General features: G+C 53.9%; 4 protein-coding genes across 4 annotated transcripts; 2 read left to right on the top strand and 2 right to left on the bottom strand.

Moving 5' to 3' along the window:
- Nucleotides 1–253: 253 nt before the first annotated feature.
- PV09_06404 (uncharacterized protein) lies at nucleotides 254–3,390 on the bottom strand. Its single transcript, XM_016360039.1, has 8 exons — nucleotides 3,063–3,390; nucleotides 2,920–2,966; nucleotides 2,554–2,634; nucleotides 2,465–2,500; nucleotides 2,396–2,407; nucleotides 2,290–2,331; nucleotides 2,115–2,233; nucleotides 254–2,050 (listed from the first exon to the last, which is right to left on the bottom strand). The coding sequence occupies exons 3-8, from the start codon at nucleotides 2,609–2,611 to the stop codon at nucleotides 1,655–1,657; spliced, it is 663 nt and encodes a 220-aa protein (XP_016212121.1). The 5' UTR covers nucleotides 2,612–2,634; nucleotides 2,920–2,966; nucleotides 3,063–3,390; the 3' UTR covers nucleotides 254–1,654.
- A 1,125-nt stretch (nucleotides 3,391–4,515) lies between these two features.
- Nucleotides 4,516–7,532, bottom strand: PV09_06403 (uncharacterized protein). Its single transcript, XM_016360038.1, has 2 exons — nucleotides 5,848–7,532; nucleotides 4,516–5,768 (listed from the first exon to the last, which is right to left on the bottom strand). The coding sequence occupies exons 1-2, from the start codon at nucleotides 7,315–7,317 to the stop codon at nucleotides 5,697–5,699; spliced, it is 1,542 nt and encodes a 513-aa protein (XP_016212120.1). The 5' UTR covers nucleotides 7,318–7,532; the 3' UTR covers nucleotides 4,516–5,696.
- Nucleotides 7,533–8,933: 1,401 nt separating this feature from the next.
- On the top strand, nucleotides 8,934–12,366 carry PV09_06402 (uncharacterized protein). Its single transcript, XM_016360037.1, has 3 exons — nucleotides 8,934–10,309; nucleotides 10,363–11,301; nucleotides 11,371–12,366. The coding sequence occupies exons 1-3, from the start codon at nucleotides 9,699–9,701 to the stop codon at nucleotides 12,230–12,232; spliced, it is 2,412 nt and encodes an 803-aa protein (XP_016212119.1). The 5' UTR covers nucleotides 8,934–9,698; the 3' UTR covers nucleotides 12,233–12,366.
- Nucleotides 12,357–13,800, top strand: PV09_06401 (uncharacterized protein). Its single transcript, XM_016360036.1, has 2 exons — nucleotides 12,357–12,993; nucleotides 13,074–13,800. The coding sequence occupies exons 1-2, from the start codon at nucleotides 12,586–12,588 to the stop codon at nucleotides 13,671–13,673; spliced, it is 1,008 nt and encodes a 335-aa protein (XP_016212118.1). The 5' UTR covers nucleotides 12,357–12,585; the 3' UTR covers nucleotides 13,674–13,800.
- The last annotated feature ends 136 nt before the right edge of the window (nucleotides 13,801–13,936 follow it).

Below are 13,936 nucleotides of genomic sequence, written 5' to 3'. Positions count from 1 at the left end.
GGATCCAAGCCGGACGTGACGGACTGATCGTGCTCTGGCAACGCAGGATCAGGGAGAAGAGCTTTCGACGACAGTCGAAGGGCAGATCGAGGTCGGAACTTCAAGGGAGGCGAGGAAGGATGTGTGACGACTGCCGTGTGAGGAAGTAACTATCCAGCACCGCAAACGGAAACCGCGAAAGGATGGATCGCACCTGCCTTGTTGCATGCTTCCCACACAGAGATGTGTTTGCTGTGGGAGGGAGTCCAGGAGATCGAGGCTGAAGCGACCGAGGCAGCCGACTTGAACAGATTCTCAATGTACAGAGCTGGAGGATTAGCGTCGTGGGCGCCGCCACGCTATGGTACATACCCTCGTCTATCCCTAGATCATTCAGAACACCGATGCATATACACACGTAGCCGTATACACATATACACGAACGATTACAACAAACACGGACTCAAAACACACAACACTGTCAACAGACCTAGGTGACGACAGCAACAACGGTAATGAGGGGATGATTCAGATGCCAATTGTCCTACTCTGACCGACTTCTCCGACAAAACATGCCTGATGACTGATGATGATAAAAAAAAAGACGGCGACGATGGCGGTGATGACGAGGAGGCAATGATGCCGTCGCCCGGAGTGCGCATGCACGCGCGTGTTTCGTTCGGAAATGTGTGTTCGTGTGTGTCATTGTGCGCACACGCGTGCATGCAGCCCGTTCCTTTCCGTTTCCATTCCTTCAAGCCAGAAGAGGGAGAGCAAGAGGGCCAAATTCACGCACCGGATAAAGAACCAGCCGGTTTGGCGAACAAACAGACCAAGTCTATGTCCACGACCATGGAAGAAGTAAAGGAGCCACTCCCCTTCCATCACTTTGACCTTCGGCCCCTTCCTCCCTCTCGCTCCCTCTCCTCCCTTCCCGCTGCTGCATCCTTTTTCTTCAATTTCCTCCCTTCCGCCCAACTAACTTTCGCATCCCGTTCTCATCCTTCGCTCTGCGGTCCGTCACATATTGCTGCCGGGTTTCACTTCACTCCCATATGCCCTCGTCGTATCTATCCGATTGGACAAACAGAAGAGACGAGACCAAGAAGGCTATTGTGGGGGTTGTGTGTTCCCTTGTCCGCTAAGATCGGTTTGTCGTGTTCGTTCTGAATATTGGAGAAAGAAGAAGGAAAAAAAAGGAAGGAAAAATATGCAAAACGTGGGTATCGGGATCGTCGTGAGCGAGGAACATTACACGTGGGGGTGGTGACTGACGGAAAAACTGAGGTTTGTCTATCGAAGTAAAAAACATGGATATGCGTGCGAGACATTTGGTGCAAAAATGGTTGTTTGAACGTCGTGGGCTTTGGCATCGATTCGTGAATGTCGGTTCAGTTTTGCTTCCGCGACGTCCCTCAGCGCCTCGGAGTGAGACTGAGAGTTTGCGGATGGAGCAGTCGCAGAGTATGTGCGTTTGTGAATGTTGACGAGGGTCGAAGAGCCGTTGATGAGAGCGATCGTGAATATGTTGTGTGTTATGTGAAAACGTTCGGAGGTTACAAGAAGAGATGACCAAGGAAAAGAAGCTGAGGACATGTGGGACGCAAGCGCAGTGTGCGTATTCGTACAGACAAATCTGCACCGTCGCAGCGGCGCCCAGCGTAGCCCGCATTATCTAAGCAACTGCCGCAGCAGGAGCGGCAGGAGCAGCGGCAGGAGGGGTAGCAGTCTCGCCGCCAGAGGCAGCGACGCCGTTAGTCTCAGCCTGCGTGCAGTTCTTGGAAATGTGTCCAACCTGCCCGCAGCGATAGCAGGTCTTGCCACCCTCCGCGTTCAACGGACCGCCGTTGGGAGCAGTGCAGTCACGCGAGATGTGGCCCAGCTTTCCGCAAGCATAGCACTTCATACTCTGAGCCTGGCAGTCACGAGCATAGTGGTTAGGCCCGCCGCACTTGTAGCACGTGGCCGCGCGGGGCATACCGGCTCCGCCGTAGCCTCCACGGAAACCACCGCGACCACCACGGAAGCCGCCTGCGGCTGCGTTAGCACCACTTTGGGAGGTGCAGTTGCGCTGGGGAGCCAACATGGTTAGCGGATTCAACACGAAGAACGAAGGGGTGTGTGGCCGGTCTTACAGCGAGGTGGCCTGGCTGGCCGCACGAGTAGCAGCGACCGCTGGTGGCTCCGCTCAAGCGCAGAGTCGGGCAGTCCGCCTGAACGTGGCCGAGACCCTGGCAGTGATAGCACTGCTTTGCTGTGCACATTGTCAGCGACCTCTCGCGTCGAGTCCGTCCCGTGGAATGCTCTTACTCTCGGTTGTGCGTGGATGCGGGCAGCTGTTGGACTCATGGCCTGGGCGGCGGTGTAAGCGAATGTTTATAAGGTGACTGGAGAGATGTTCAGCGCAGGCTCATACCAGGTTGCTTGCCTAGCCATGGGTTGTCAGCACGCAGTGATTCAACGGAAGCAGCAGAACGGTACTCACAGTTGTAGCAAAGGCGCTCAGACGAAGAGCAGACCTCTGCGGTAGCAAGTAAGCAGTCTGTTCGGCGCACGTCGGCGGTCTAAACATACCGGCGTAGTGGCCGACGTTGCCACACTTGTAGCAGGCCCGACGCGACAGAGAAGACATGATGATTTTTCTGCTTTCGTGATCTGCGCGACTCGCTGTGTCAGCATCTGCAGTGTTTCGCTTGGCCGGTGCGACGTGGTGGCAGGAGGGCAAGGACGAGTGAACTTCTACATGAAGTGTAGCGCGGACGGCGCCTCGAGGCATCGCACGATGAATGCACGATGAACAAGGCTCGGAGAAAAGCGTCTGGCGTCACATGTGCTGATTGTGCGTGGTGGAGGATGCGTTGCGCCCAGCAGGCAAGCGAACGGAGGGAGAGAGATGGCATCGAAGGCGAAAAACGAAGCAGATGAGTCGCGGCAGCATACCTCTGGTTTGAGAAAGATATACCTCTGAATCCAGCGATCTTTCACTCCTAGACCGGCGTGTCAGACAAGCGCGTGCTGTTGCGATGACGCGGGACGTGGAGGCTGTCCCAGGCGCATCTTTGTCCGAGAGCGCGGTTACACACCTTTTTTTTTCTCGAAGAAACCGCAGCGGCGAAAAAAAATCTCCCGGCGTCAAGGACCTTTCCTGACCTTTCCTAACCTTCGACTTCGACTTCGACTTCCCTTCGACGACGCTTCGTCCGTCCACCGATCGCGACACCGGTAGTTTCCAAAGGAAAAGAAAGAAAGAGAACGCGGAGGTTGGCTGTGTGTTGTAAGGTAGCAGCTTGGAAGACACTGGGCGAGGAGAGGGGGTCGTGGTGGGCACCCTTTCTCCTTTTTCGGGGGGGTGGCACGTTACTTGCGGCAGGAGAAAAGGGTAAGGTTCGCGTCGGGTAGGGAAAAGGGAAGCGACCAGCAAAGAGAAGGGCCAGCTGCCCACCTCCAGACGCCGATTCCTTACGTGCTGGCCTGGACGTTGGGTGCCATCGCGCGAACCACCCACCAACCAGCAGCAGACCCACACCCTGCAAATTGCGCCGGGGCCCAGCACAGCGCACCAGCGACGACGCCCCAGCACCCGCGGGCTTGGCAGGCCGATCTCTGTCGTTGCCGTAAGTTACTGCGCTGTACGGAACGGGGCCTTGGTACGTTACCGCACGGACTGGACAGCCCGTCCACAGCGCCCAGAGAAACACGGCACGAGTCGTCCTGGACATGGCCCGTCCTGGTGCTGCTGGTTTGAGCCCGGAGGAGGCGTCATGTGCGCCGCGGTCTCTGATCGTGCATGAACTCGTTTCCTGCCCGTCCGTTTCTGCGCAAGAACCGGCCCTGCCCGTCGCGCAAATTCCCTCTTCACCACCGCCACCGTCCAGCCGGTTTTCCTTCGCGAAACTCTTTGTCCTTTGCTCTCTCTCTCTCTCTCTCTCCCTCCCTCTTCCTCGCCCCCTCCCATTCCTACCTCTCACACCCCGTCTGCACTGCTTGCTTGCAAAGGTGGGTTTGACTCGCGGAACGCCTGCGCGTGCGCACGCGCACACACACACACACACACGCTGCGACGACCTAGCCCAAGCCCAAACCGGGGCCGCTCAAATTCTTTCATTTCAATCTTGGCTCCGCTCGCACAAAGATTGCCATACGTACACGTAGATGCGAATGTGCATGACCAATTAGCCCCGCCAGTGTCCCTCCGGGAAAACCGAAGAGCATTTAAAACATGAAAAAACGTAATAAATGCTGACATAATGAACGTCAAGCTTTTCGGTTCCGCTAGCACGTCCTCGCTCCTTTTGCCCTTTTGGCCGCGCTATCCGCCGTGCGCAAACTTTTGCCCGCCCGGAAAAAAAAAAAAAGGTTTGCGCGTGCGCGGAAAGAAGATTGGGCCCCCATGGGAAATTATCACTCTTTTTTTTCATTTCATTTTCGGTTTCATCGTTATTTCTTCTCGTCGTCATTACCATTACTCCGCTTTGGATGCTGCACGGGCCCGCGCACTTGTGCATACATTTACACACACACACGCATACAAAACCACGCTACGCAGCATGCATCAGTATGCGCGCTCCGTACGTACACGTAGAACCGCGCCGCCCATCGCCTTTCGCCACAGATCAATTGGGGCTTTCCACGTCGTCGAACCGGTCTTTTGAACGTCCGTGGCGAGAACGTCCAAAGTCAAGCCTGCGTCCGGTTATAAAAGTCGTCGTCGATCAACTCTCCAACCAAAGACAGACAACCCTGGTAAATCCCTCCGTCGGGCGTCCCTTCGTCATTCATGCTCTCCGTCAAACCACGCCAGCCAAACCCCCTTCCTCTTTGCTAACAAATGCAATTCGAACCGTTCTCTATTCGTCGTGCCTTCATCTTCTCTTATTTTGGCTGTTGGCGGGAGAGATTTAGGCGTAACATACCGTGAATCCTGGTGCCTCCTTCCTTTTCCTTACACCACCCTCAGTCTCCTTTCCGTGTTGGGCTCATGCTCGTAATGCTTTTGGGCCGTCATCATGAAATGGCCGAAGCACGACGAAAGGGAGCGGCAAAACGAGGCCCGAGAGCAGTGCCAGCGACGCTTGTGACACGAGGGGATTTGTCCAGCCATGTCGGGACAATCACTTCCAGTAGTCAGGCCAATGTGAATCATGCTCGCAAAGTTGTCCACTTCATACCGCCTCCGTGCCACACAGAAGGCTTGGTCTGCTAGTACTGCTGCTTGCCGTGTGTGCTCTTGTATGCTGCTGCCAAAAACAATTATCCCTGGTACACGACACCTTCGTCACCTGCCTCTGTACATTATTCAACCATCGCCTGCCCTATTGTTCAACGAGCGCAGGAACAGAACTGCATCGTAATATTCCTCAGCCATGGCTGTGCACGACTGGAAAGGAGATGTGTGTTGAATAACTATGTACGAAAATGCCCCTTTCCCCCGAGACGTGACATAGTCAAGCCTTGGCTTCGTTAAAAGCGTGGCTTCATCGCCGTCACGGCGAGGACGGCCCGGCGAAGTGAAAGTTGGCGGCAGTCTCGAATGTATTGCAACGACAGGGATAAAGGCCATGCGACTTGATTCGAAGGAAGAAAGGTCTATTTAGCTACATACCAGGCCACTTTCAACTCTAGCGATCAAAGACGTGGAAACGTAAGGGCGGGTTTTGACGAGGAGGATTTCGCTTGCTAATTGACATATGGATTTCCCGTTTTGGGAAGGACAGATATTACTCTTCCTTCTCGATCACGGCAGGTGCCTTGACTGTCCTGCCCTTGAGGAAGTCGAGACCTTCGCCACCCTGCGTTCAGCCAGTTAGCACTCCGTTCCTGATTGCAATCTGTGGGTGGGCCTGTCGCAGGCCTGGGAGAAACACGTACGTAGCTGATCAATGGCGAAACCTCAACGCCAGCGCCGTCGCCCTCGTCCTCGACCACAGCACCGGCCGCCGTGACCCACCGTCGGCCCTGCGCCATGATGTGCTCCTTGCTCGTGTCTGGATCATCTTCGCCCGTGCCCTTTGCGTTCTTGAGCGGCGAGAACTCATCCTCGCGCTTCACCTCCATGCATGCGAACTTGTTCATCTCCAAGAGAGGGAAGCAGTCGAACACAAACTGTTCCATTTTGATGCCGTTAGGCTTCTCAGGCTTGATGCTCTCGCCCGTCTCGGTGTTGATGCAGGGGATCTTCTTCTTGGCAACGTGGTGCGGCAGCTTGTGTGCCCACGTCGGAATGGACTCGAGGAAGCGGTACGAGTAATAGTGGTTGACGATGTTGGCTGCGCGGAACTTGAGCAGGTCCGGATTGTTCGCGTCTTTCGCCTCCGCCGTCTCCGTGTCGATCTCGGAGTACTCGACCACGTCTGGCCGGCCGTTCTTCTGCAGAATCAGACCGACGGGCTCCTTTGCGTTGCGCTTGCGGACCACTTTCGTCGCGATGTCGACGTCCTTTGAAGCGCTGAAGCCGATGAAAGTCGGGTCTGCAACGCGGACGAGGCAGTTGTCCACACAGTACGCGTGGACGTGCTGCACACCGCGCTTTTGCATGTCGAACACGGCACCGCTCTTGACGAGGCCCTGGTAGATGCCACCGTTGCCGTCAGGTGCAACCGCAATTTTGGACTTGCTCTCGAGCATGATCTTGCCTTCGTTCGAGATGCAGGGCAGCACGCCCTGCTCGAAGATGAACACATTCTGCTGGTCCAGCCCAAAGTAGTTGTGCTTCTTGAAGAACTCCTCCGTCGGCTTGCGTGTCGGACCGCTCGTCATCACGTACCAAGGGACGACCACGGCCTCTTTTCCGTGCTTCTTTGCAGCCAACTTCTGTACCTTCCAGATGCGTTCCGCCTGCAGCTGAAATAGCGACTTGTGGCTCGGCAGCCCAATGTCGTAGCAGCCCTTCGGCGCGGAACTGCCCAGCCTCGTGCCTTGCCCGCCGGCCATCAGCACGACGGCTACTTTGCCCTCGGCGACGAGGTCGAGCCCAGCCTCGTACCACTTTCGAAGATCTGCCTCGTCCGAGTCGAGCACCGAGGAAGTCGCAGAGGAAGGGAGCGGCTCGAGCTTAGGCTTAGCATCTTCCGACTCTGCCTTGGGCGGATGCAACACCTTGTCCGCGAGCTTGGTAATTTCCTCTGGCTTGAACTCCTTCGCTTGCTCGTAAAGAGCGGCTTTGCCAGCGGCGTCGAGCTCTTCGTAGAAGGCGAATACCTGACCCTGGCCTGCCTTTTCGTAGCTCTCACGCAGCTCTTTCAACGCTTGCTCCGAAGGCTGCTTCGGAGGCGCTTCTTTGGACATCCCTGGGAGCGAGTCCATCAGGTTGTGAATGGCTTTCTCGATCTTCTCGGACATGATTGCGTGTGCGAGACAGAGAAAGAGAGAGAAAGGCTCCTGGATGAATATGTTGGTCTGGAGAATGAGGGAGTAATAAAGGACTATTGGAGTGAGCGAAGAGAGGAGAAGGTTGTCGGACGTGAATTTGTGTTTCGTAGTGCCCGCGAAGCTGTCCCAGAACGCATGTGCGGGATGCGTGCATCGATGGTCAGCTTTCACAAGCCAATCAGCACTACGGAATGACGTACATATCCCCAGGTACAAACTGCGGCGGTGCAGGAAAGCCAACCTGGCAAAGATCAGCGGTATTCCTGGGCTGGACCAGCTCGCTGCGTACGACTGGTTCGCGTGTGCTATTTCTGGAGACCGCTTCCATCAACCTTCAGAGACCTCACTTCACCGCTCTCCATCGAAATCAGCACAAAATGTGCATCGAACTGTCGTCGCCAGGCAAAAGACACGCTCGCAGGGCTTACGAGTCCCAAAACGAAAAAATCAGGTGGGGCCTGCTCCTTCGCTGAGCTGTCCATTCGCAAAAACAGACCAACTCTCCGTTGGCCCCGGTTTCCAATCGATCATATTTGCGTAGTGTCTACGAAGAGTCAGTGCAAGGGCGACCAAAGATCGCTGTTTGCTTGATGTTCGGAACGAGATCCATCGCTCGCCACAAAGACTAGAAGACGCAGTGATAGAAGCTTTTTTACAGGCTTCGAGCCACGCCACAAAGATGTCGCCAAATCACGTGATGTGGCGTTGCATAAGGACTCCTCTTGGCTTTCCAAGCTCAGTCCTGCACTCCTGCGTAATGTAGATTTTCTCTGAGCCAGCGAGAAAGACCAGATCTGCTACTTCTGCTTCTTAAATCGAACTTGTTCGTAAAGCCATCAGCGCCATGTCCGTTGGTTAGGTTGTCATGTTGCTGCAGGAGACACTGCTGATGAAGTAACGGGCTGAAACACCAACGGATGACAGCCGATTTCACTGTGGATTAGTTCCCCGTACACCGAGGGCAAATTTGTGGGGCAGCAGTGGCACGATTTTGCTTTTGTCCACAGAGCTAGCCCTGAAGGCCATCCGCGCCAGCATCACGACGCAATGCAAAGCAGTCAGGGATATAGTTTCGTCCTGAGTTTGAGTCTCGAGCTCGGTGAAAGGATCGTCTCCTTTCACCTCTTTACCAGAAAATTCGCAATGTCTCGTTTCAATGCCTTGCGTTCAATCGTTAGGAAGAAAGAGCGTAGGGTACTTGCAGTATGGCACATCCTCACTTGAATTGTTGCTTTCGAATTCAAAGTGGTGGGGTGATTCGAGCACTTTATGCGGACAGGTGCGACTTACGCATTCCATGGCGAGCGGAAGAACTCGGACTAGCCAATGCATTGCAAAGAAACACGACGGAATCTGCAGGCATAGGTCTAACTCGCTAGATGGCGCTTTCAGATATTGACACCTCAGGACTTGTACAAGACCGTCACGATCGACGTTGCGCAGCAAAAGCACGACTCCATACCATGAAATTGGAGATTCCAAAAAGCTCTTCAAAAAAGCACACCGAACCTCCTCCCACGTCAAAGCGCGCATGAATATGTTGACTGAATCGCGAGTGTTCATGATGACTATCAGCCCATTGACGACATCTTCAGGCTGCTGTCATGGATCTTTCCAGGCTTAGACTCGTGCCTCGCTGGAGGATGCAAGACTAACACCTTGCCGTGTCCATGATCTTATAACTTGGAAGACCTGAGGGGCCTTAAAGTTCTAATCTGGGATTCGAAAAAGTAGAAGGGTTGATGATCAGCTTGCAGTTTGCCGAATGGCGTTGTGATCAGTGCGCTAGGCCGGGATGCAGCGAAATGCAGCGAAAAGCTCCTGCTCATCTCAATTCCCGCGAGACAAACAGCTTTAACTGTTTCACCATACACTTTTCCTTGTCATACTCACAAACTCCATTCGATGGAGGCATCTCGGCAGGATCGCAAAAACCCTCCCCATGCAAGGGAAAAGAATGTTGCCAAAAATAGCACTTTTGAAGGAGTAAATGAGTCATCAAACACAGGCTGCAGCCTTGCGGCTTCGAATGATCTTCCCGGCGTACTTTGCTCCTCATCATAATTGCGAAGCATGCCCAGGGATATTTAATCACCGCCCTGCATGTATTATCCAATGCTTTGCCACATAATGTGGAACAAAGTCCCGCCATCTGTAGATCGAACACTGTAGATGGGAAGGGATCATGCGTTTTGGCTGAGTTAAGGCTCAATGGTTGGCTGTTTGGATTGCCTTGATTGCAGCTGAAGAATTCCGTCTCGCTCTTTTGTTGTTGTATCCTCTACTACTTCGATATGTGAGCTTGCCCAGTTCAGCGTGGCAGGTAGGATTACGGCTACGATCTAGACTCGATGGAGCCGCAGTATGGCTTGGTCGAAGACGGAGACGAGTTTGACGGCGCGAAGGACAGAAATACGTATCGCCTGATTAGCTTCGCTTCTCTGAAAACCCTCCGGAGGGATGACTGCGATTCTCGGAAACGGAAAAAAGGCTCGTACACTGCTCTTGACGACGACCAAGCGCCGCGCCGGTCATGGAAGATCGGTTGCTTCAAACTCGGGTCCGGCTGGCGTTTTGCTGTCTTCGGCTGCGCAATGTCTTGCACAGTGTCGTTCGCGCTGAACCTTCTCCTGGTCATTGTGATTGTCGCGAAGTATGGGGTTGACAGCAGCGGACGGCTCCAGATGTACGAGGGTGACTGCGTCAGTACCGAGAAGTTGAACACGGTCGTCCACATCTTCATCAACGCGATGAGCACGGTCTTGCTGAGCAGCAGTAATTATGTCATGCAGTGCATCTGCGCGGTCACGAGAGAGGAGGTCGACGCTGCCCATGCAGGAAAAAGAAGATCGAGATGGGCTGAGATTGGGGTCCCAAGCATGTTCAACATGTGCCTGATTGCTCCAAGAAGAGTTTTGCTTTGGTATCTACTGATGTTCTCATCATTGCCGCTACATCTGTTGTAAGTATGGCTTCTGCACAGGTATCATTTATGCATGCTTACGACGAGCTCAGCTACAACTCGGCGGTATTCTCCTCAACGGCAATGTACGGTTCGCCTATACTCTCTGTCAACTCTAATTTTATGGACATGGCCCTCGACCCAGCACGACGGACACAGCTGGCCAGCAACTTTACTGATTTGTCGAACAACAACGAAACAATATTTTTGCCATATTTCAACACCAGGTACAACATGACAGAATACGTTAAATCCGCTAACAATCACGAGCCATACCTTGTAAATGGTAGCGTACAGTATTTGCTTAGCCAGGTCGATTCGTTCAAAGAGATGGACCCTCGAGATTGCATCGATGCATATTCGCAAACCTACCAGACGACGATGGGCGGGCTCTTTCTCGTCCTGGACGTTCCGCCGAACAATACCAACACAAATTTCACGGATGCTGTCGTATTTGACAGAATGGCTAGCTGGGGCGGCTATGGGTACTGCGACATGGATCATTACGCCTGGATTTGCGACCAGACGCATCTAAATTTGTGCTGGCTGTCAACCACTGCAGGTGCAAGGTCTTGCGAAGACCAGCTTCCTGCGCTCGTCAAGGAGAACGTCACCAACTGGCGGCCCAATGTGCCAGAATACGCAGTCTCGAAATGTTACGCACAGACGCTACCCCAGAAGTGCAAGTTGCAAGCCAGCATTCACTTGGTTGCGGTTGTTGTGTTTCTGAACGCGATGAAGGCCGCGATAATGTACCTGGCCGTCCGGTGGATGGACGATGCCCCGCTGCTCACTATTGGCGACGCGGTTGCAAGTTTCCTAGAGCGTCCGGACCCGTACACTGCTGATGCGTGTCTGCTCACAAGACGAGATGCTCGACGCGAGATCACCTGGATTGGAAAGATTAGTGATCGGCCGAGGCCTTTCGATGGTGCGAGGAAACGCTGGTACTCAGGATCAGGTCTGATCCGCCAGGCCCTTATCGTCTTCTTGTGAGTTACACAGTTCATTTTGACGTGATTTCTCGGATCGCGTTCACGACGCTAACACTCTGGTTGCAGGATCCTCGCCGCCATCATTCTCGTCGCCATTCTGTACGTCTGGGGAAAGGCTTTCGCTAGGGAACAGGGCGCAAAGACGGATCTGGCATCGCTCTGGAAAATGGGCATGGGCGTGGTGAATCCAGCAACCACTATCGTCTTCTCCAGCATGCCCTCCAGTGGTGCTGCAGGGCTGGTTTGGTCAGCATTCGTGGCCAACGTTCCGCAGCTCATCTTATCCCTCATATACTTCGCATACAATGGTATACTCACGGCATTCTTCCTGGGCGCCGAGTGGCAGAGCTATATGCGCGAAAGAAAAGGCCTACGTGTGTCCGACAATCCAAGCGGCGACCAGCGCAGCACATATTTCCTGCAGCTACCCTACAGGGCGGCGATACCGCTTATGGTGGCCTCTGGGGCGCTACACTGGCTCGTTTCGCAGTCCATATTCCTGGTTGACATCGAGAACTACATATACGACAGCACCGTCAATTGGCAGAGTGGTGGATTTCCGTACACTCAAGCAACCGCCACCAATGGCGTGACACTGTACAGTATAATACAAGGAAATACGCTCACGTGCGGGTACTCTCTGATACCCATGATATTTGTGTTGATCATTGCGGTCGTAATGCTGCTCGTTCTGATTGTGCTTGGTGTCCAAAAATTCAAGACGAGCATGCCCGTTGCCGCAAGCAACAGCCTCGCAATTGCGGCAGCATGCCACCTGACCGACGACGAGTTCAATTCAGGAGATGCAGCTAGAAAGAAGCTCAAGTGGGGTGCTGTTAGAAGTTCAGGCAAAGGAAACGAAGTGGGCCACTGCTGTTTCTCGAGTCTTCCTGTTGAGCAGCCAAAGGTCTCAGCGTTATACGCTTGAGTCTGTCAGCGTCATTTGATCACGAAAGCGAAACTCATGCCTTTTCTGCTCCGAATGAACCAGCGCCTTGTCTATCAAAGATGCTTTTTTTCTCTTCGTCCAAATGGCGTGCTTCTGCGATGTACGGTCTTTACCCCTACGATTAGGAGTGTCGATGACAAGATACCTCAGATCGGTCCACGAGCCGAAAATCGTGCAGATAAACCCTGCAAGTACCCCAACCTTTCGTCTCGGGTATAAAGCACGTCGCCCATCTCTGGATTGTACACCCTTATCTTTCAATCGCGGCCAGTCAATTGAAAATTTAGCTGTCTGCCGTAACATTACCGACTTTACACTGGCGCCCACGCTTTATGGATCTACCAGACGAACTGCGCAGCTCGATTCTCGCGTCGCAGGGCAAAGACCCGATACTGCACCATCTTAACGCAGACTCGTCCTGGCTCTTCCAAGTACCAAATTCAACATTCCAGCCTGGCCGCAAGTTCTTCAACATTCTTATCGATCCTTGGCTTTCGGGTCCCCAGTCTGACGTGGCGAGCTGGTTTAGCAAACAGTGGCATGCAATTGCTCCTCACTACAGTAGCATTGCTGCCGTCGAGGCTTTGTGCTGGCACGTCGAGCGGCTGCTCGACGCTGCCTCGGTTGAAGAGAAGCCAGGAAAAATCGACGCGGTGGTTATCAGCCATGAGTTTACGGATCACTGCCACGAAGGAACCATGCGGCAACTGGATCCCAAGACCGCGCTGTTCGCAAATGACGTACGCAAATCACCTCGTTTTGATGAAACATCTTCGACCGCGGAAACGGCGCAGAAAATGCTGACTTTTGGACGCGCCAGAAAGCCATCCAGTTGATCAAAAGCTGGAAGCACTTCGACCAGGCTTCGATCCACGAAATACCCGGCTTCTCCCCAGACTGGCTTGCGCTGTCCCGTCCGCCGCTGCCAAAGTCTCTCTCCATATCACGGTTGCAGAACGGAGGCGACTTCCTGTACTACCACTCCGCCGTCGTCATCTCGTTCCTGGATCCAGATCTCAACGCGGGCAAATGCCTGATCTACACGCCACACGGTCTGCCCTGTACGAATGAGAACCCGTTGCTGTCGTGCACGCCGCCGCTGCAGACCCTTGCGCTGCTGCACGGCCTGCACGACGTCAGCATACCGTGGGGCGGCCCTTTCAAAAGCGGAACGCAACAGCTGAACCTGGGAGCGCACAACGCGCTGAAGCTCCAGCGGCAGATCAAGGCGAAGTACTGGCTCAGCACGCACGACGAGGTCAAGAAAGGCGGCGGCCTGGTGGGCTTGCTTTTGAAGCGCAAGGTGATCCCCCTCGACGACGCTCTGAAGATGGAGAAGCGTGGCGAGCAGGATGCCGAGTCAGCAGAGGACGCGAAGGTCATAGACATGGAGAACGGGAAAGGGATGGTGCTGCTGTGACGTCGGACGCGATTCGTGGCTCTTCGACGACGTTCGCGTAACACCACGGGTTTAGTCATTCCATCTCTTCTAACTTATCCGTGCGACGACGATGATAATGGAATATGTTTTGCGTCCTCCCCATTCATCCGTCTGCACCTGTTCCCAAAACTTGCGGCCTCAAATATTTTCTTCTTCTTCTTCTTCTTCTTCTTCTTCTTCTTCTTCTTCTTCTTCTTCTTCTTCTTCTTCTTCTTCTTCTTCTTCTTCTTCTTCTTCTTCTT

Source organism: Verruconis gallopava, assembly GCF_000836295.1.
Source record: "Verruconis gallopava strain CBS 43764 unplaced genomic scaffold supercont1.22, whole genome shotgun sequence".
In the NCBI taxonomy this organism is placed as follows: domain Eukaryota; kingdom Fungi; phylum Ascomycota; class Dothideomycetes; order Venturiales; family Sympoventuriaceae; genus Verruconis; species Verruconis gallopava.
The sequence above is the reverse complement of the archived record's forward strand: the minus strand, read 5'-3'. Positions and strand labels throughout refer to the sequence as shown.